General features: G+C 40.8%; 1 protein-coding gene across 1 annotated transcript in view; it reads right to left on the bottom strand.

Annotated features, from left to right (window-relative positions):
• The window catches only part of BMPER (BMP binding endothelial regulator), a 410,362-nt gene that overhangs the window by 299,742 nt on the left and 88,926 nt on the right, over nucleotides 1-21,694 (bottom strand). The window contains exons 4-6 of the mRNA XM_006832140.1: nucleotides 14,427-14,509; nucleotides 6,932-7,022; nucleotides 1,123-1,205 (exon numbers count right to left, since the gene is read on the bottom strand). Coding sequence (XP_006832203.1) covers nucleotides 1,123-1,205; nucleotides 6,932-7,022; nucleotides 14,427-14,509 — 257 coding nt within the window. The remainder of the gene's footprint in view (nucleotides 1-1,122; nucleotides 1,206-6,931; nucleotides 7,023-14,426; nucleotides 14,510-21,694) is intronic.

Raw genomic sequence — 21,694 nt, forward strand, 5'->3', positions numbered from 1 at the left:
GCTTTGTTCTGTTGTACATAGGGTCACTATGACTCAGTACTGACTCAATGGCTCCTAACAACAACATTTAGAAATGACAACTGCTATGATTTATGGTGATCCTCATATAATTCTTGTTGGTGAAATTAGGATGCTGGTGAGCTTGAGCCACCAACCTTATGGTTCAAACCGACTTTGCAGTTCAGCACATTAACCCACAGCGCCACACCAGGAGCCAGCTAGATAGAAGGATATTCTGAGAAGCATACTGAGACACAAATGTCTGGAGAAATGTATGTTCATTATCACAAAAGTTTAAAAGCTTAAATCAACCATTATTGTGCTGTCTGCTGGTTAAGAATAGATTCCCTATCGCCATTTTCAACATCACAAATAAATTTATTCCAAATTTTCAATGTATTAATAAAAAAGATCCATTTAAATGTAAGACACACAAATATTTTCTCTTCATTCCTAAGCACTCTGGAAATCATTTTAAAATATAGAAGAAAAGTCAGCAACACACAGAAAGACAGGTCTGTCTCATCTCCATGGTGTCCCAGCCCCAGAGTCTGGGTGAGTTCCTCTTTCCCTTTTCCCCAAGCAGAAGTGACCAGCTTCAGATGAGTTACTCTACCCATCTGGAAGCACGGAGGCAGATGGTGCAGACCACATCTGCTTCCCACTTGCCTGCAGGTGGGAAGGATTCAACAGCTGTCTCAGCCCCAAGGAAATGAGAACCCAGAGTCTTCCCAAGAGGAAAGTTACGTGGCGGAAGAGCAGCCTCCTCCCTCACTCTCAAGAGCAGTGGTCTGAATCCGGAAGTGATTGATTTGGCTCTCCTTAGGATACATGTGGCAAAGTCTGGAGACATTTTCAGTTGTCACAACTGGGGGAAGGGAGTTTACTACTGGCATACGACATCAAATAGGTAAAAGCCAAGGATGCTTTTAGACATCCTACAGCACACGGGGCAGATACTCCAACCAAGAGTTACCCATTCCATAAGGTCATGACTACTTTTCCCTGGGTGCACATCAGGAGAAGAGGAGAGGATGACTATCCAGTCAGGGTGGTCTTCACAAACCCAGGTAGCAGCTCAACCAGAAGAAACAGCCCTGTGATAACCATGCCAGTACTTACAATACAAGAACACCTGGTACATTTGTTTCCTTCTGGATGAAATTCCTCCCCTTCTTGGTACTGCACACCCTCAAACACACAGCCTGGAAAGCAAACAAGAGTTTAAGAACTAGCAGCAGCCTTCCTTCAGTTAAACATAATCTTTCTATCCACTGTTCATCCCTCTCCCACTCTTCATCCCCACTGACTTTTGGGTGTAGCATCCTCTTTTAACCAATGGACAAGATTGCTTCATAGTGAAAACAGAGTACAAAAATGGGTATGAGATCAGAAGAAATCCTAGAGATGCTAGAACAAACAAAATGGTGGGAGCTGGAGGGGCTGTACACTTCATGAGTCATGAAGTGTTATCTATAGAGCTACATTAGGATTATCTTGACCACCATCTGGAGAGTGCAACTTCACAGTAGTCAGAGAGACAAACACAAGACCAAGCAAGAGAGTAAATGATCAGCTTAAGAATAAATAAGATAAAGAGCTGCCTTGTGTTGAATTCCCAGCCTCTACCAGGCACGTTAGGAACTCTGGTAGCGTAGTGGTTACGAATCAGGCTGCTAAACTCAAGGTCAGCAGTTTGAAATTACCAGCTGTTCTGCAGGAGAAAGATGGGACTTTCTGCTCCCATAAAAATTTACAGTTTTGGAAACTCTATACAGGATTGCTGAGTCAGAACTGACTCGATAGCACATAACCACCAACCACCACCACCAGCCACTTTGGAGTTCTGGTGTGGCGCTGTGGAATAATGCACCGGACCACAAAGTCAGTTTGAACTGCAAGGTCAGCGTTTCAAACCCAGCAGCTACTCCTCAGAAACCCTATACAGGGTCACCATGGATTGGAACAAACTCAACGGCACTTAACAACAAAAAAAGCAACACCAGGCACTTTGTACCCTTGGTCTTACTCAATTTCCACTGTGATCCTACAAACAGTTGTGGTTCACAGAATTGTGCACTTAATTATTTAACGTCTTTGCAAACTCCCACCAAATGACCTTTTCCTGAAGGGTCTAGGTAAGAGAGAATGAGAGAAGATGCTAACAGGATTTCATGGTTCAGTTGTGAGTAGTTGTTAAAAAGGTTCATTGTGACTGTAAAAACATGGAACTTTAACATGTATAAAATGAGTCATCTCAGAAGCAGGAAGCAGGAAGTGGAATCTCATTATCAACAAGGAAGAACCTGGAGTGGAGTGTGCCCTTTTGGCCCTTGAGATCCCTATAATGGATCTCCTTGACCAGGGACAGAATGCTCAGACAGCAGAGGAGCAGGAACAGCGGAACAGTCAGAGCATGAGACAGCGGCCCAGCCCATGAGCAAGCAAAGCTAGTGACTTTGGGCAGGAGGCTGGCTTGCACAGTAGAATGCCTCCAGGCATTTAATTGGGAGCCTTAGGTCTGAGGACCCAGGAAGCTAGAGCCAAGTGTCTTCATGCTGAGGTTTATGGAGGAGTAGAGCAGCTTTGGAGTCCTGGCGTGGCGCTGTGGGCTAATGTGTCAGACTGCAAAGTCGTTTGAACTACAAGGTCGGTCGTTCAAGCTCACCAGCTGCTCCATAGAAACCTATACAGGGTCATTATGGGTTGGAATCGACTTGACGGCACTTAACAACAACAACAGAGTGGCTTTGGACATTTATCAGCCTCTCTAGAAGAACTTTGTAACGACTAATTATGACCCTATAGAGGGTTTCCAAAGGAGCTCTGATAGTGTAGTGGTTATGAGTTAGGCTGCTAACCTCAAAGCCAGCAGTTTGAAACTATTAGCCATTCCATGGGGGAAAGATGAGACTTTCTGCTCCTGTAAAGATTTACAGCCTTGGAAACCCTATGTAGGGTCACTGAGTTGGAACCAACTCCATGGCACACCACCACCACCACCACCACCACCACCACCTCCATCAAGATTCCAAGGGGCAGCTGGTGGGTCTGAAATGCCAGCCTTACGTTACCATCCAGTGCTTTATCCTACAGTGTCACACCAGGACTACTGAGTCTAAATTGAAGCTTTTTCATTTAAAAATGGACTCCTAGTGTGGTACTGTAGGATAAGCATTGAACTGCTAACCATAAGGTTGGTGGTTCAAACCCAACAGCTGCTGATTATTGTTGCTATTATTAAGTGCCATTTAGTCAGTTCTGACCCATACCTACTCTGTATAGGGTTTCCAAGGAGTGGCTGGTGAACTTGAACCGCTGACCTTGTGGTTCAAACCCACATTGCAGTCCAGTGCATTAACCCAGTGCGACATCAGAACTCCACCAGCTACTGATACCCCAGCTCATATACAGGTTGGCTTTGAGTCAGACAGTACTCGATGGCACTTAACAACAAGTCTAAAATTGGTCATCTTTCAATGGATACTTCCAACAAAGTGTCTTCAATTCTTCCTTATCTGCACAACTGTTTGCATCACACAAATTGCCAGAGAGATTCGCACTAACCATGTAGACTTGACTTTATAAATAAAAGAATGGATCTTAAGCTAAAATTCTAGGCAAACTGTCCCCACCCACCACCTTGAGCAAAGAGACAGAAGCAAAGGGAGGACCAGACACCAAAGAATGCCATGAAATCAGTTTCAGGGTGAAACTGACCACAGACAGTATATGTTTGTCATTATGCAAAATGCCATTCCATGATTAATGACAGATGCCAGTCCTGGGGAATCACCACTCAGAACACCCCAAGGCTCTGTTGACTATCCCCACCTAGTCATTTGTGTGTTTTTTTTCCACTCAGGCATATATAATAAATTACATCTCCAAATGGCACATTCTGCAAGTCTGCTCCTGGCCACCAGCTCTTAGTCCTTCTCTTCTTAGTTGATGAATCTAGAGTCCTCAGCCGCGCTCCCTCTCCATGCCCCCATCTCTGCCTCCATCTCTGGCGCTGCTGCTTCTCTGGGTAAGGTCTCGCACTCTGCTTGTGCGCTTCTCTCTTGATGGTCCTAGGGTCCTCTGTTTCTGGGCAGTAAAATTAATCACTCCCCTTTTTTTGTTACAAAACTTCTACCTTTACAAGTGTGACAGTTGCGATTAGTCATGATAACAGTTTTTCACTATTGAATCGTACAAATCTTATCCCCATCTCCTTTCACCAGACCCATCTAGACAAGATGGGGACTCTTTCTTTCCCCCCACCCTCTTAAACTAAGCTCCCTCTTGAAACCTTGTAAGCCAGTCACTTCAGCTAGCCAATGTCTAAGTTTCCCGTCCCTATCTACCCTGTGCACAGAGCAGATAGCATTGATACTTGATTTGAAGACTCTTTCCCTCTCTGTTGGTATTTAGAGTAACTAACACTCTGAGTATAGGTCAGGTTCATCATGAAGATGTATCTTTTGTCACTGTAGCTGTTCCAGTCTGCTTGTCCTTTCTAGTGGGAATGTCTCACCTCACAAGGTTGTGGATGGGACTCAGGATTCCACCTAAGGTCATATACTCTGTAAAGGCTTTGCATGAGACCTATTTCACTGGGCAAGTTGTAGAACCCCTTTTAGGCATTCCAATCAGTTATAGGCTGAAGGCGGGCTTACAAGTTTTCTCTAATCATGTTTCCCAACATTCCTTTCTATCCCACTCAAGTGTCTATTTTACAATAGTAGGCAAGGGAAACTAATATTCATAAGACCGTCAAGGATTTTAGTATTATTTACCCTCTTCAAGCTACACCTAGATCCCTGTAGCCCAGAGCCCTGTTGTTCCAAGATTGAGCATGCATCACTATTTACCTCTGTCCCACTTAGGCCATGCAAACCTGTGTCAGTGTTCCCCTACCTATCTTGTTCTTCTGCCTCCTCCCCCCTTCTTGTATTGCCCTCCCCAAAACCCAAAATAACCTCCCCCACTCCAACCCCATTGTGGTTATCTTATATTCCATTAGTCCCACCTAATCTTGAGGAGAACTTTGTCCCCATACAAAGGCTATTGCATTCTTGATTGGCCACATCTGAGTCCCCTGATTTGCATCACAAAGGTTGGCTTTTGGAACAAAGGAGAGGGAGCATAGCTAATTCTTGCTGATAACTGAGGATACAAAGACTGCTCAGGGGATCCCATACCTGGGAATAAGTGTGGCACTGGTATGCTAACATTTAAAAGTGGTATGAGGTGGGAGGTAGAAGGGGCACTGAAACGAGGTGGGGAAGGAAGAGCAGGGCCCGACTCCAGCCTCAGCTTTGGCTCTTACTCTCTGAACAACCTGGAACAGTTAGGAAAACTGGAAGTCCCTTATTTCCTCCTGTGTGAACTGGATACAAGTCCCAGTCTCCCACTAGTTGGCTGACAGGAGTGGGCCCTGCAATGTGCACTTGTGAGCTCAATCCTTTCCTTCCTCAGCCTCAGCAAGAGAACTTCTGAGAAGTCAGCCTTTGAGAACCCTACAGAGCACAGTCTTATTATATCACATATATGGAGTTACCATGAGTCAGACTGACTCAGCAGTCATTGGTTTAATGGTAGGTATTTAAGGTTACTGTTACACTATACAAAATATTCATATTTACATGGAAATCATATTTATTGTTAAGTGCCATTGAGTAAGTTCAGACTCATACTGGTCTTACTAGGCTGTATCTTTGTGGGTGCAGAAAGCCTTGGAAACCCTCATCTTTTTTCTGAGAAGCAACTGATGGGCTTGAACGCTGACCTTGTGGTTTTTAGCCCAGAGCTTATCCTACAGAGCCACCCACCCTTCTGAAAACATATTTAGTGGGGGAAAAAAAAAAGCAGTCAAGCAAATTGTGTTTGATAGATGCCAAATAACTGGATTAATGAAAAATTATTTTTCTTTCTACAAAATTCTTATTATCATGTAAACTCATCCAATAATAAAATCTTCACAGAAAGGCCAGTGGGAAAAGGAGTGGGTGTATGATTTCCCAGGAACCCAGAAAAGGTTAGAAGTAATGGCAATTCTGGGCTCAGAAAAGGTACAATTGGTCTACCACACACTCCAAAATAAACTGGAGTCAGGAGCCTGAGAATGGACGGGTCCATCCCTGTGTGGTGCCTGAACCATTTTATAGAAAAGTTTAAAGGACAAGAGATCTTTGGAGATTAATGACAAAAGCAAAGAGTAGTCATTGTTAGTATCACCACTTAAAGTAAAACTCAAGTCTCAGAACATCTGTCTGAAACTATCAGCCAGTGGCTTAAGGGATCAGAAGGAATGTGTCACCTCAAAATCCCCAGGATTGTACCTAAGGGCAAGACAAAATGCAGGAGGCCTTTGTCATCCTGCTCTGAAAAGTGAGCGGAAGCCCTGCAGCCACTCTGAAGGAAAGAATCCACCGCTGTCAGCTGGGGAGCAGACCCTCTAAAACAGGACTGTGTGTCCAGCTTGTTGCTCCACACAGAAAACTGAGACCAGCAAAACCCCCAGTTCAATTCACTCAGGGACACAGTTCTCGGTTTTCAGAAAACATCTGGTCGCCTCATCACCAAGGCAAGCTCTGGCCAAGGTATTGCAATATGAAGCAGTAAAAAGACATTTCTGGAAGCCAGGAAAAGCCACAGCATTTCCTTCCAAAATAAGCGTTACCTGTGGCCTCTGGAGCCTGGAGATTCCTCATGCCAAGACCTACAGCACATTGCATCCATATTGGGCACACAAGGACGCCAAGAAGACATTGCAATGCAAAGGAGTTTGCACTCTAAATGCGTTTAGATACAGGACATGAAATGGGGGAAAGGACTTGAGGAGTGGGGTTGGTGGAATCATGCAGTCTTGGGAGACCTCAGAGATTTCAACAGTATTGTCCAGAACCAGGGGAACGTCTAGTATTTTCCTTCCCACGAACATTACCTGGACACGTTGGGCAGCAGGTTCCTGGATGCTTGGAAGGGTTTTCACAATGAACAGCACATCGCACCTCAGACTCTGTGAGGACACCTTCCTGAAAAACAGAGCGCCACAAGCAAAGTCAGCGCAGAGTTCCTACTGAAGGAGTTGTTAGCTTTTGCAAAAGAACCAAGCTTGAAGGAGAGCCCTAACACAAAGTGTGAAGATGTCTCAAATGATCGCGCCCAGAGGTATAATGTTTAAAGGAGGCAAGAAAATGCGTTAGAGCCCAGAGCACAAATCCTGTCATGGTCTTTGGTCTTTTTCCTACTCTCACTTTTTCTCTTTGGCCCCAATTTCTTCCCTTTAAGTACTTTAGACCTTCTTGCTGTTAGATTCAGGACCTCAGTTAGCACTATCCACAATATTCAAATCCTTTTAGTACTTATTGTATTTCCATAATTCATATTACACTTCCAGCCATTGCTTATGGGTCATAGAATACAATGCAGAGAAGGCATCAGGAAGCCAGGTCCCACTTGTAGTAATAATAGAACCAGTTCTGCAACCCTGGAAATTTCACCCCACCACACGGAGTCCTGGTGTAGCACTGTGGGCTAATGCAGCAGACTTCAAAGTCGTTTGAACTGCAAGGTCAGCAGTTCAAGCTCACCAGCCGCTCCTAAAAACACTATATAGGGTCACTATGGGTCAGAATTGACTTGACGACACTTAACAACAACAACACACTGTCTAGCACATAGTAGTATTTGTCTAATTAAATTGGGTCTCAATCTTCTCAACCATCAAATGAAGACTTAAGATCTTCAGAGTGAAATCAAGGGAGTCCTTTGCTGATCTTAGGGCTCTAATTCATCATTTTAGTGCCAGTTAAAATTTTTATTTTCCATGGGAGACATTTGAATGGTTTTTGCCACATTCTTTACTCATTTTATGAATGGATTTGTGCTTTTGTTAGATTGCTGTTGTTTCAGGGGGAAGATGTAGGTCTCACAAGTTTTAAAAGAATGTAGCAAGTATTTTGGCAATTAGGTAATTCTCATTGTGTCTACTGATACACAGTCTCAGACTAACAAGAAGCTAGTATCTAAATGTCTTCCTATCTGGAGTCTGAAGCTTCCACTACCAGGGGGATTCACTGTGGTCTACAATACATTTAATCAAGAAAAAAAACAACAAAAAACTTCCAATGTTAGCAATAAAGAAAATAAAAAAAGGGCCCATGCTGTCATTATATAATTGAAGGAATGCAAAATGCTATGGCCCCAAATCAAGCTTCTTGAGGCTCTGCAACCCCCCACTTTGAGGATTCAGGTTATTTCCCAGTATGAATCCCCTGTCTGTGATCTCAAGATTTTCCTCTTTCAATGAGAAACTAAAAGCAGAAAAATAATGATAAATGTATCACTACTGTAAGAAAGATACCAAAACTTCTTCAATAGAAGAAAATGAGTTTAAAGTCAATGCAAATGGAAATTAACCAAACCATGTTGTTATCGTAAAGTGCCATTGATTTGGTTCCAACTCATAGCAACCCTGCAAAGGATTTCTAAAGGAGGAGCTGGTGGGTTTGAACAGTCTGCCTTGCAGTAAAACAGACCTTGCGATCTAGTGCTTATCCTACAGCGTCACACCAGAACACCAAACCATGATTATTATCCATGTTATTATCCATGTACCTAGTACATGCAGACACTCTATCACAAGCATGTCACATGATTTTCTCATTTGTTGTACTATTCCATTTTACGTAGATTGTTGTTGTTGCTGTTGTTGTAGTTAGGTGCCATAGAGTTGGTACCGACTCATAGCAACCTTACACACAACAGAACGAAACACTGCCCAGCCCTGAGTGAACCTCACAATCATTGCTACATTTGAGAACATTGCAGTTGCCACTGTGGCAATCCATCTACTTGAGGGTCCTTCCTCCTTTTCCCCAACCCTCCACTTTGCCAAACATGATATCCTTCTCCAGGAACTGGTCCTTCCTGACAATATATCGGAACTATGAGAGACGAAGTTTGGCCATCTTGGCCTCCGAGCACTCTGGCTGCACTTTTTCCAACACAGATCTATTGGTTCTTTTCAGAGCCCATGGCACTTTCAATATTCTCCTCCAACACCATAACTCAAAAGCATAAATTCTTCTATTGTCTTCCTTATTCACTGTCCAACTTTCACTTGGCATATGAGGTTATTGAAAATACCATGGCTTGGGTCAGGCATACCTTAGTCCGCAAACTGACATCTTTGCTCTTCAACACTATAAAAGAAGTCTTGTGCAGCAGATTTGCCTAATGCAATACATCATTTAATTTCTTGACTGCTGCTTCCATGAGTGTTGATGGCTGATCCAAGCAAAATGAAGACATGGACAACTTCAATCTTTTCTCCATTTATATGGATGATGTTTATTGGTCTAGTTGTAAGCATTTTTCTTTTTCTTTACATTGCGGTGCAACTCTTAACGAGGGCTTTGGTCTTTGATTTTCAACAGTAAGTACTTTAAGTCCTCTTCACTTTCCGCAAACAAGGTTGTAATATCTGCATATTGCAGGTTGTTAATGAATCTTCCTCGAATCCTGATGCGACGGTTTTCTTCAGATAACGTGCTCAGCATAAAGACTGAGTAAGTATGGTGGTATAATACAACCCTGGCTCATACCTTGGCTGATTTCAAACCATTCAGTGTTCCCTTGTTCTGTTCAAACAACTTGATCTATGTACAGGTTCTTCATTAGCACAATTAAGTGTTTCGGAATATTCATTCTCTGCAATGTTGTCCGTAGTTTGTCATGATCCACGCAATTGAAAGCCTTTTCATAGTCATTAAAGTACAGGTAAACATCTTTTTGGTATTCTCTGCTTCCAGCCAAGATCCATCTGATATCCCTTATTCCACATCCTTGTCTGGCTCTGGCTTGGACCTCGGGCAGCTCTCTGTCGCAAATTTGCAACTGTTTTTGGATTACCTTTAGTAAAATCTTCCTTGTATGAGATATGAATGATATTGTCTAATGATTTTTGCAGTTCATTGGGTCACCTCTCTTAGGAATGGGCATAAATATGGATCTCTTCCAGTCAGTTTGCTAGATAGTTATCTTCCAAATTTCTTGGCATAAATTAGTCAGTGCCTCCAGTGCTTCGTCAGTTTATTGAAAGATTTCAATTTTACTCCATCAATTCCCAGAACCTTGTTCTTTGCCAATTCCTTGGACTTTTTTCTTCATCATCTTTGGCTCATGATCATATGTTACTTCTTGAAATGGTTGAACATCAACCATTTATTTTGGTACAATGACTCCATGTATTCCTTCCCACTTTATTTGATGCTTTCTTCATCATTCAATATTTGTCCAAGGAATCCTTCAATATTACAACTCAAGGCTTACATTTTTTCTTCAGGTCCCTCAGCTTGAGAAATGCTCAGTGTGCTCTTCTCTTTTGACTTTCTAACTCCAGATCTTTATACATTTCATTATATTTGACCTTGTCTTCTGAAGGTGCTCTTTTAAATGTTCTATTCAGCTCTTTTACTTCCTCATTTCCTCCATTTGCTTTAGCATCTCTACACTGGAGAGCAAGTTTCAGAGTCTCTTCTGACATCCATTTTGGTCTTTTTCTTCTTGTCTTCTTAATGATCTTTTGCATTTTTCCTGTATGATGTTCTTGATGTCATCCCACAATTCTTCTAGTCTTTGGTCTTTAGTATCTAATGTATCGAATCTGTTCTTCACATGATCTCTAAATTCAAATGAGATATGTTCAAGGTACTATTTTGGCTCCCGTGGACTTATTTCAGTTTTCTTCAGTTCAGCTTAAATGTGCATATGAGCAATTGATGATCTGTGCCACAGTCTGTCCCTGGCTTTGTTTTGGCTGATGATATGGAGCTTTTCCACTGTGTCTTTCCACAGATATAGTCAATTTGATTTTTTTGTATTCCATCTGGTGAGGTCCATGTGTATAGTCATATTTTATGTTGTTTTAAAAAGGTACTTACAATGAAGACGTCATTGGCCATGCAAAATACTAGCAAGCGATCTCCAACATCATTTCTATCACCAAGGCCATATATTCCAACTATTGATCCTTCCTCTTTGTTTCCAACTTTTGCATTCCAATCACCAGTAATTATCAATATATCTTGATTGCATGTTTGCTAAACTTCAGACTAAAAAAGTTGATAAAATTCTTCAGTTTCATCATCATTGGTTTCAGTGGTTGGTGTGTTAATTTGAATAACAGTAGTATTAACTGGTATTCCTTGCAGGCATATGGATATTATCCTATCACTGACAGCATTGTACTTCAAGACAGATCTTGAAATGTTCTTTTAGATGATGAATACACCACCATCCTCTTCAATTTGTCATTACTGGCTTAGTAAACCATGTGATTGTCAGATTCAAAATGGCCAATAGCAGTCCATTTAAGCTCTCTAATGCTTATGCATTCCATTTCATTTCTGACAATTCCCAATTTTCTAGGTTCATACTTTGCACGTTCTATATGCTGATTTTTAACAGCTGTTGACCACTGATTCTTTTCAGTTTGAATTGTTGTTGTTAGATTGAGTCCAACTCAAGGCAGCTCTAAATACAATAGAACAAATTGTTGCTCTACCCTGTGTCAGCTCACAATCACTGGCACGTTCAAGTTTATTGTCATGGTTACTGTACTGCTATATCATCTTACCAAAGCCCTCCTCACCCTCATAAGCATCTAGTGTTGTTCCTGAGGAACTGGCCACAGCAAGTGAGCCAAAGTTCTGTTTTTAAGCCATCCTGTTTTCATTGGGCAATTCTCAGTGGCAGATTGCCAGACCTTTCCTCTTAGTCTGTCTTAGTCTATAAGCGAAACCTGTCCACTATGGGTAACCCCGCTGGTACTTGAAATATCGGTAGTACATCTTCCAGCATCACAGCAACATGCAAGCTGTCATAGTATGACAAACTGAAAGAGAAGTGGTGGATTTCCCTTGTAGTCAGAATAAAAGGGAGGCTTAGAAACCAGGTAAGCAAGTGGCAGAGTACGTATATTACCTACTGCATAACACTGTCTCCTCTCTTACTGATTTTGTGTTTGGAAAAGAAAGGAGCTTGGATTAAGAGAGTACAATCATGCCATTCTGCAGAGGAGTCTCTTCCATGGAAATTTCCCTGAGAGGTACCAGGAGATGATCATTCCTTTCCCACGATATTAGATGAGGTCCTACTTCCTGAAGAAGGAAGAGTTTAGGCAGGAAGACAAAGGTATCAACTGAGCAGAGGAGCAGATTTTTTTTCAACTATCTTGACAGAGATTTGCTTTTATGGTTATTAAAGAAAATGAGGAAATTATATTGCTATGCCAGCTAGCAAAGCTTAGGCAAAGTGGTTTAAAAAAAAGGGGATGGGGGGAGACAAAATTCATCTTTAGTAGATAACACCCACTTTCTGTGTCTCAACCTATAGATAGTTCTGTATTTCCTGACTCCCAGGACTGTGGGACTTGTGGATCTCGTCTGCTAATCATTCCTATTCCTGCATCATTTTATCTGGGCTCTACTGAGTGACTGGTGATCAAAGATGGTAGGCAAATGAGAATTTCAGTGTTTAAAATGGAGAACAGTTTAATGTCTTTTGTGGTCAACAAAATATCCCCTCCCAGATGATAACTTCCATTTATTTATAAAGTCTTCATCCAAAGGTAGCGAAATTCACCCCCGGTCTTTGCAATTGAGGATCTTCCACACCTCTGACTGTGGCATAGAAATGCTGTAGTAGACTCTAAGGGCACGATGTTGTTTAAAAGATGCTGTGGTTTAATGCACTGAACCGCAAAATCGGTTTGTAGCGCAAGGTTGGCGGTTCAATCTCCTCAGCCGCTCCTCAGAAACCCTATACATGGTTCATTATAGGTCAGAACTGACTCAGTGACACTTAACAACAGTACAGACTTCCTGGAGTTCTGGTATGGCGCTGTAGGATAAGTACTGGACTGCTAACCACAAGGTTGACAGTTCAAAATACGCCAGTTGCTGCTTGGAAACCCTAGAGGGTTGCTAAGAGTCAGAATCGATTTGATGGCACTTAACAACAAAAACATTGATGATTTTAGAAGCCCTGGTGGCACTGTAGTGAACCAAAAGGTTGGAAGTTCAAACCTACCAGCTGCTCCTTGGGAGAATAATGAGACTTTCTAATCCTATAAAGATTTATGTCCTCGGAAACCTTACATAGGGTCACTATGAGTCAAAATCAACTTGATGGCAGTAGGTTTTGGTTTTGGGTGGCCAAGACTTTTAGAGTACATCTACTGAGAAGTGGACATTTCAATGGTTAACACGCAAGGATACATGGCAAGAGTGCATATTTTAGAATGAATATGGGCTTTTGATGTTATGAAAATTCATTTCTCTCGTCAGTTTGCTCCATAAGGCTGAACTAAACCTATAACCCCTGAATAAAAATTTGGCAAATATTTATTAATCCAATGAATCTATTATTTATGTCTGTTCTTTCTACTGTATATTTTCTTAAATAACTTCGATGAACTGAATATTTTAACTGGATAAATAATTCAAGGTCTTAGGAGTGGCACGCCCACTGTAATCATATAAGAAAAACACCTCTACATAAAATTCAGATTTCAATAAACCAAGTGTCAATATAATTTTCATAAGATCTGAGTGAAAGATCCACTCTTGTTAATCTCTCAGCCTCCTTTTTAAAAGCATTATCTTGGATAGTAAAATGGGACTGGGGAAAACGGATTTAACAGCATCTTCTACACAGAGAAGAATTTTTTTAATTATGTCAAAATCAGATGAACATTAAAAAAAAATAGAATATGTCTGTAGAGATAAGAAAAGGGTTTCCAAAATTTAGGTTCTTCATTCTGCCCCCCCCACCTTGATTTATCTTGCCATAAAACCATTTAAATTTAAGAGACTGCAGAATTCTGCTCTTTGCAGAGATCAGCAGGGACCAGCCTCAACAGACTCCTTAAGAATTCAACTGTCGATTCTTAACTTTGTCAGGTTGAAATCAGTGAGGTTACAGTATACTAATTGCTTAGATTTAATACAGCTTACAGGTTGGCCCCAGTTCAAAATGGTTCTAAATCAAAGAGGGAAAACATACATCCTCTAACAATAATACCTCTTTTCTGCTAACAGGAATTCGAGTTTTGCTCAAAAGTTGATTTCACAGGAAGACATGAATTTTCTCCAGGGACATATGCATCTTACCAGAGTTTTTCCAGGCACAATTGAACAGTGATGAACGATTCCACTGTTTATTTCTAGACCCATGTCCTATAAAATATCTGTAAGTGTACTTTTCTCGTTGTGGTGCCTGCCACAATAAACACATATAACAATACAGTTGGGTTTTTTTGTTTGCTGTTCACTTTTGGTTGGGTTTTTTTGGGGTGTGTGTTGGTTTTATGTTTTCTGAAGGGAACTGCTGAGGAAGATGAAGAATTTTTGAATAAAATTACTGAAAATTACCTGGCACTGGTGCAGAACACAGGGTTCAGAAGGGCTCTGCCATTTGAAGGAACTGTTGTAGGTACTTCCTCCATAGGTACAGCCTAGACAGGAAACACAGAAGCGAGAAGAAAGGCAAAGAATGAATCCGGATATCCTTTATCTTTGAAGTGAAAAAGAAAAAAAAGTTATGTTATCCAAGACAGGTCTAGCAATCACAGAAACTCTTAGGGTCCTTTGCTGATTTCCCCCAAAATGCAACTTGTTGTTGTTGTTATGTGCCATGGAGTTGGTTCTGACTCATAGCGACCCTGTACAGGGTTTCAACTAGATCTTGTAAATATCCACTTGACATTCACTTACACTGATCTCTGGGATACTTCTGAAAAAATTAACTTCACAGGTTATATTTTCAGATGAAAAACCATAGATTAATGAACTCTCTGAACCAAAATGCAGAACCTTGTGACTACTTGCACCTAATGAATTATATGCAGCACAGCAGGGTAAGTACTGAACTGCTAACCACAAGGTTAGTGGTTCAAACACACCAACCTCTCCTCAGAAACCCTATACAAGGTTGCTATGAAACGGAACAACAACATCAGAGCAATAGACACCATTGTAAGAGAAGATCTTACGTAAGACCAAATGAGCTCAACATTTCTAAACATCAAGAGGAAAATTTAAAACATGGTCAAAAATGAAAGCAGAAAGTTAAAATGCAGGAATCGATTGAGAAAATTCTATATCCATCTAAGAGTCTTGACAAACTATTGACTTCACCAGATAAAATCTTCTTCTTAAGACTTGTCTCCAACCTTTCTAAGAGCTCTGATTTCAGATTTCACTTTTATTTTACCTTTTAGTAGTAGATTAGATTAAGCAAGTCTGAAACTACCTGCATATAGATTACGATAGTCATGTTAATGCGTTAGTCAAAATAGAAGTCATCCTAATTCACTGGCAGAAGTACAAGCCATCATAATTCATCAGAAAAAATGGAAGTGAATGGCCAGAGATATTCGAAAGAGAAAACAAGCCAATTAGCTTAATTGAATCTACGCAGAACCCCAGGAATTACAGTACAAAGATCACAGCCTTAGATCTTCTGAGCAGATGCATCTAAATACTCCTCTGCTGTTACGAGCCCTGGTGATGTAGTGACTATAGATCTTGACTGCTAACCAAAAGACCAGTGGTTTGAACCTACCAGCCTCTGTACAGGGGTAAAATATGTCACTGTGAATATGAGAAAGATGTGGCAATCCACTTCCACCAAGGTTTACAGTCTTCGGAACCCCATGGGGCAGTTCTATGCTCTTCTATAAGGTTAAGATGTCAGAATCAGCACATTGGCAGTGGGTTTGATTGCATTTTCGGTTGTTGATGTGGGCTTTTGAGTCATTTCTGACTCAAAGCAACTCTACATGACAAAGTAGAACTGTCCCATGGGGTTTCCAATGCTATAAATCTTTATAGGAGGAAATCACCATGTCTTGTTTCCCACAGGGTCACTGTTGGCTTTGGGTTAGCAGCTGAGTGCTTAACCACTGAGCTACCAGTGCTCCTTAACTATGTCTCCAGCCATTATATAAAAAGTTCATGGGAAAAAGTGAAATGAAAAGAAAATGGTATGTTTCCATGAACTTTTTGAAGCTCCTTTACATTAGATCCTTAAGAATTCATGAGGGCAAAGGGGTTTCCCAACTATAGTCTGGATTTCTTAGCCCAAAGAGTTTGGAAGCAGTAATGGACATGTGGAATGATACAGAAATAAAAGGGCTTCACTCTCTGAGATGGGCTCAGTAAGTGCAATCAGTCTCAGTTCACATCAGTGTCTCTTGTCTAAGACACAAAAAGAAGGCTGGCCACCCTCCCTGAATTCTATTAGATACTGCTGTGGTTAAAAAAAAAACAAAACAAAACTTTAATATTTATAAGCAGAGCAAGAGAGGACTCAGGAAAATTTCAATAGATGTTTTCATATACTTGGAACCATATCTGAATTCCCAGAGAATTGTGAATGATCAAAAAAAGCTCAGTACTACTATGCTTTCTACTTCCTACAAATCAAATTACTAAAATACACAGAAGATTGGAAACATTAGGAAAATGCTTTCACTATATATTTTATTAATTTCCTTTGTGTGAAGTGTCACAGAGATAAAATGTTCAATCATAGGAACCCCTAGCACATTACAGATCCTTAGGCCAAATCAAGAATGAATAGAGTACATTTTCAACAATTAAAGCCAATGTAAAACAATTTGAGTGAGCATAAATCTTACCAAGCAAGCACACTTACAATAGACGTGCCTTGTGCATGTCTGATCCACTAACAGATTCACTCAGATAATAAATAACTTGTTCCGAGAGATGGAGGCGGGAAATCAGAGAACCAAATCCAATTCATGTTAAGTCCAAGTAAATATAAAATGCCTGCCAAGTCTGCCATTGGAGTTTCCAAATATGCTGTATATTTTCATCCTCTGGATTGAAAAATCTAGAAGAAAGGGTGATTTCTCTGTTGCTAATAGGGCAAGAAAAGCTCTTGCCTTTTTATATGGGAGCAGGAGCTTTCAGCCAAGAGATAGCACTACCTAGGCATGGGTGAGGGAGTTTCTGAAGTAGGATAGGGCTCTTTGGATTATTCTATTCTATACAGGATAGAATGGAATAACAGATCCACAGTGCAGATCAACAATGTTTCCTGTTACAAATAACTGTCGGTTGGAATGTTGTATTGTAACATGTAAAGAAAGATTGGGCAATAATATCAGATATTCAGTCCAAGGTCAGATTCTGAAGTGGATCATTGCTTCTATCATGCCCAAGTCCACATAATACATCTCCCCAGATGTTTATTGAATTTAAGTGACTGAATAGATTCTAAAGTAGCTAGGATAATCATTTTAACAAATGCAATCCATACTTTTTTTTTTTTTTTCTTCATCTGTCTTCCTCAGCATCAGCTATAAAGACGTCAGTAGACCAAGTATTATAGTGCATTTTGTATGTAAGGGATTCTTAGGGATGAGACTAATTAAAGAAATGACATTTTTACTGCTCTTGTGATTCATGCTTTAAGATATACAGGGTATATCTTTTTGTAAAAAATGTATCGTGGAGATTTCACACACACGAAGGGACTTCAAAAAGTTCATGGAAAAATTCAACATCATACATAAAAAAAGCAAAAAATCATAGGACCAGGAAACATCAAGGCAAGTGGTCAGGTCCCCTCAGTGCAAACCTTCTTCCAAGACTAAGACTCAATGGGAATACACACTCTGAATGGTGACCACGCTTGTCACCAATAAGGGGAAGTGAGGGAAAAACAGCAATGAAGCGGTGAGCTAACCCCTAAAATGTTCAATAGACTTCTGTGTACCAGGGTGAAGACCTGGTTGGCCAGCAGTGTGGCAAGACCTGGGGACTCTTGGGCCCAGAGTCAGTGACATAGCCACAGAGGACTAGAGTGGACAGTGAAGCATACAGCTGATAAGAAGAGAGGGCATATGCACAAGAAAACCCACACTTGCAGATACTACCCACTTGACTTGGCTTCAATGGCTGAATGATCAGAGCTCAACCAGAAGAAGAAAGAAGAGGAAAAAAAAAAAAGTATTCTGATACAATTTGATGAACTTGACCTACACCTATGGAAGCAGTTGCTCAAAAGAGGGAACAAGTCCTTACAGCAAGAATCATCCCCACCCCCTCCACACACAGAGTAGACAGGGATGGGCAACTTGGACATTGGCTACCCAAAATGGGGGGCAGGGGGCCACAAAGGCAAGAAGTGACTGGCTTACAAGCTTTTAAGAGGGAACCTAGATCCAGAGGGCCTGGAGGAAGGTAGAAATCTCCAGTGAGTATTATTCAATCTGATTAGGCAGGGCTGATGCAATGAAATGCAGACGGGTCTCTTGTGATTCAATATTGAATAATTGTTATCAGGACTGATTGTGAGGGTTGGAAATGTAAAGGTAGATGTTTTATAGCAAGGAGGGGAGTGATTAACTTTCCAGTCTAGGAGTGGAGGTCCCTAGGACCATCAAGGGAGAAGAGCGGAGAGAAGGACCCTACCCAGAGAAGCAGTAATGCCTGAAATGGAGGCAGAGATGATGACGTGCAGTGATGTAGCAGCTGGGGACTTCAAATCCAGAGAGGGAGAGGGACTGTGTGCTGAAGACCGGGGAGGTGTGGGGGGCAGGCTTGCAGGGTATACCCTTTGGTTGGCTGATGATGCATGGAGGGGATTGTAACCATGACAATGAAACGATATACGATAGAATGAATGTAAAACTATCATATAATTCACTATCATATGAATGTAAACTATCATATAATTCACAATAAAATATTTTTTAAAAAATCATAGGAAAGAAAAAAAGGTAAAAGTAAATATCAGAAGAAACTCTGGAACTGGCTTGTGAACACAGAAAAGCAAAAGAAACTGGAATAAGTGATGAAATTAAAGGCTTTGTTGTTGTTAGATACTCTCAAGTCAGTTCTAACTCATAGTGGCCCTATGCAAAACAAAATAAAACACTGTCCGGTCCTTCAGCATCCTCACAACTGTTACACTTGGGCCTGTTGCTGCTGTTACTGTCAAGCCATCTTGTTCGGGGCCTTCTACTTTTTCACTGACCTTCCACTTTACCAAGCATGATGTTCTTCTCCAGGGGCTGATACCTTCTGACTGCTTTCTGAAGTCTCCCCATCATGGTTTGTACGGAGCTTTCTGGCTGTATTTCTTCCAACACAGATTTGTCCATTCTTCTGGTATTTCCAATATTCTTCTCTAACACCATAACTCAAATGCATCAATTCTTCTCTGGTCTTCCTTATTCATAGTGCAACTTTCACAGGCTATTGAAAAGTAGTCTATTGAAAATGCCATGGCTTGGGTCAGGCGCACCTTCGTCCTCAAACCAAAATCTTTGCTCTTGAACACTTTAAAGAAGTCTTGTGTAGCAGATTTGATTTCTTGACTGCTGCCTCCATGAATGTTGTATCAAAATGAAGCCTTTGACAACACAGGAACAGAGAAGTTCAAAGGACAAATGCAGAAAATAAAGTTTTACAGTGAAATGTGCAAAGATCTGGAGTTAGAAAACCAAAAAGCAAGAAAATATTTGGCATTTTTCAAGCTGAAAGAAGTAAAGAAAATTTCCAAGCCTTGAGTTGAAATAATGAAGGATTTCATGGGCAAAATGTTGTTGCTCTTAATGCCATCAAATCGATTCCAACTCATAGCAACCCAGGAACAGCTGGTGAGTTTGCACTGCCCACCTTGTAGTTAGTAGTCCTATGCTTATGCTATAGTTCCACACAAGGATTCCATGTACAAAGCATAGAAGTATCAAAAGAAGATGGAAGGACTGCACAGAATCACTGTACCAAAAAAAACTGGTTGATGTTCAACATCTCAGGAGCTTCAACAATGATCAAGAACCAACAGTATTTAAAAAAGTCCTCACTGGAAGTGTTCCCTGTCCTACGCCAAAAATTTTGGAAGGCAGATACTTGACCAACTGACTGGAAGAGATCCATTTTTGTGCTTGTTCAAATGAAAAGTGACCCAAAAGAATGCAGAAATTATTGAACAATTAATATTTCATTCAAGTAAACTTTTGGTGATGATAACTCAAAAATGGCTGCAGTGGGACATCGGCAGAAAACGGACAGAAATTCACGCCAGATGCAGGAAAGGATGTGGAAAGAGGGATACACTGTTGACTTCAGATGGGGCTTGGCTAAAAGAAGAGGATACGAAAAAGATGCTCACTTTTATGTTTTATTGACTTTGCAAAGGCATTTGTCATTGTGGGTCATAACAAACTGAGTTGTGAAAAATGCAATTTCCAGAACACTTACTTGTGCTCAGTGGAACCTTACATAGACCAAGAAGCAGTCATTGCAACAGAACAAGAAGACACTACATGGCTTAAAATCAGTAAAAGTGTGTCAGGCCTGTATCTTTTCATCATACTTATTCAGTCTATAGGCTGTATAATAGGAGAAGCTGGACTACATGGCATCAGTACTGAAGGAGGCTCATTAACAACCTGTGATACGACCTTGTTTAGTGAAAGGGCTTGAAGCACTTACTGATGAAGATCAAAGACTATAGTCTTGATTGTGAATTGCACCTCAATATAAAGCAACAAAATTCCTCACAACTAGAATAAACAACATCATGATTAACAGAGAAAAGACTGAGGTTGTTAGAGATTTCATTTTACCTGGAGTCACAATCAATGCTAACAGAAACAGAGACAAGAAATCAAACAAATACTGCATTAGATGGAGTCCTGGTAAGGCACTGTAGGAGAAGTACAGAACCACAGGTAAGTCTGAACCACAAGGTCGGTGGTTCAAACTCACCAACTGCTTCTTAAAAACCCCATACAGGGTCACTATGAGACAGAACCGACTTGATGGCACTTAACAATAACAACAACATGGCATTAGGCAAATTTACAACACTGAGGACTAAAGTATACTTGATCCAATCCATGGTATTTTCAATAGCCTCATATGCATCTGAAAGTTGGACAATGAATAATGAAGACCAGAGAAATGGATGAATTTAAGTTATGGCGTTGGAGAAGAGTATTGAATGTACCATGGACTACCGAAAGAATGAAAGTAGAAATCTGTCTTGGAAACAGTACAGCCAGAATGCTCATTAGAACATGTTATCAAGAGGGACCATTCCTAGAAAAGGACAACATGCTTAATCAAGTAAAGAGATGGACTGACAAGTGTCTACAGCAGCAGGCTCAAACTTAACAGCTGTGAGGCTAGTTCAGGGCTGGACAATGCTTCATTCTGCTATACAGAAGGTCTATATGAGTCAAAGTTGATATATGTATCTACATAATGGAATTGAAGGATAATGAAAAATCTCCACAAACATTTTGAAAAATATGTGTGTAACCAATATTGCCATTTTAACCATTTTGAAGAGTATAGTGGTAACGTTTGTAGTAAAATGACGGGTCAGAGAAAAAGAGGAAGACTCCCAACAAGATGGATTGGCACAGCGGCAGCAGTGATGGGCTCAGGTGTACCAACAGCTGTGGGGTGGGTACAGGAGCGATCAGTGCTTCGTTCTCTTGTGCAGAGTGTCGTGATGAGTTAGAGCAGACTCGATGGCACAGAACAACAAGAGTGCAATTCACTAACAAAAATTACATTTGCCATGTTGGATAAATATCAACGCTGTCTATTTCAGAATATTTTCATCACCTCAAACAGAAACTCATTACCCACTA

This window comes from Chrysochloris asiatica, unplaced genomic scaffold, assembly GCF_000296735.1.
Source record: "Chrysochloris asiatica unplaced genomic scaffold, ChrAsi1.0 scaffold00006, whole genome shotgun sequence".
NCBI lineage: Eukaryota > Metazoa > Chordata > Mammalia > Afrosoricida > Chrysochloridae > Chrysochloris > Chrysochloris asiatica.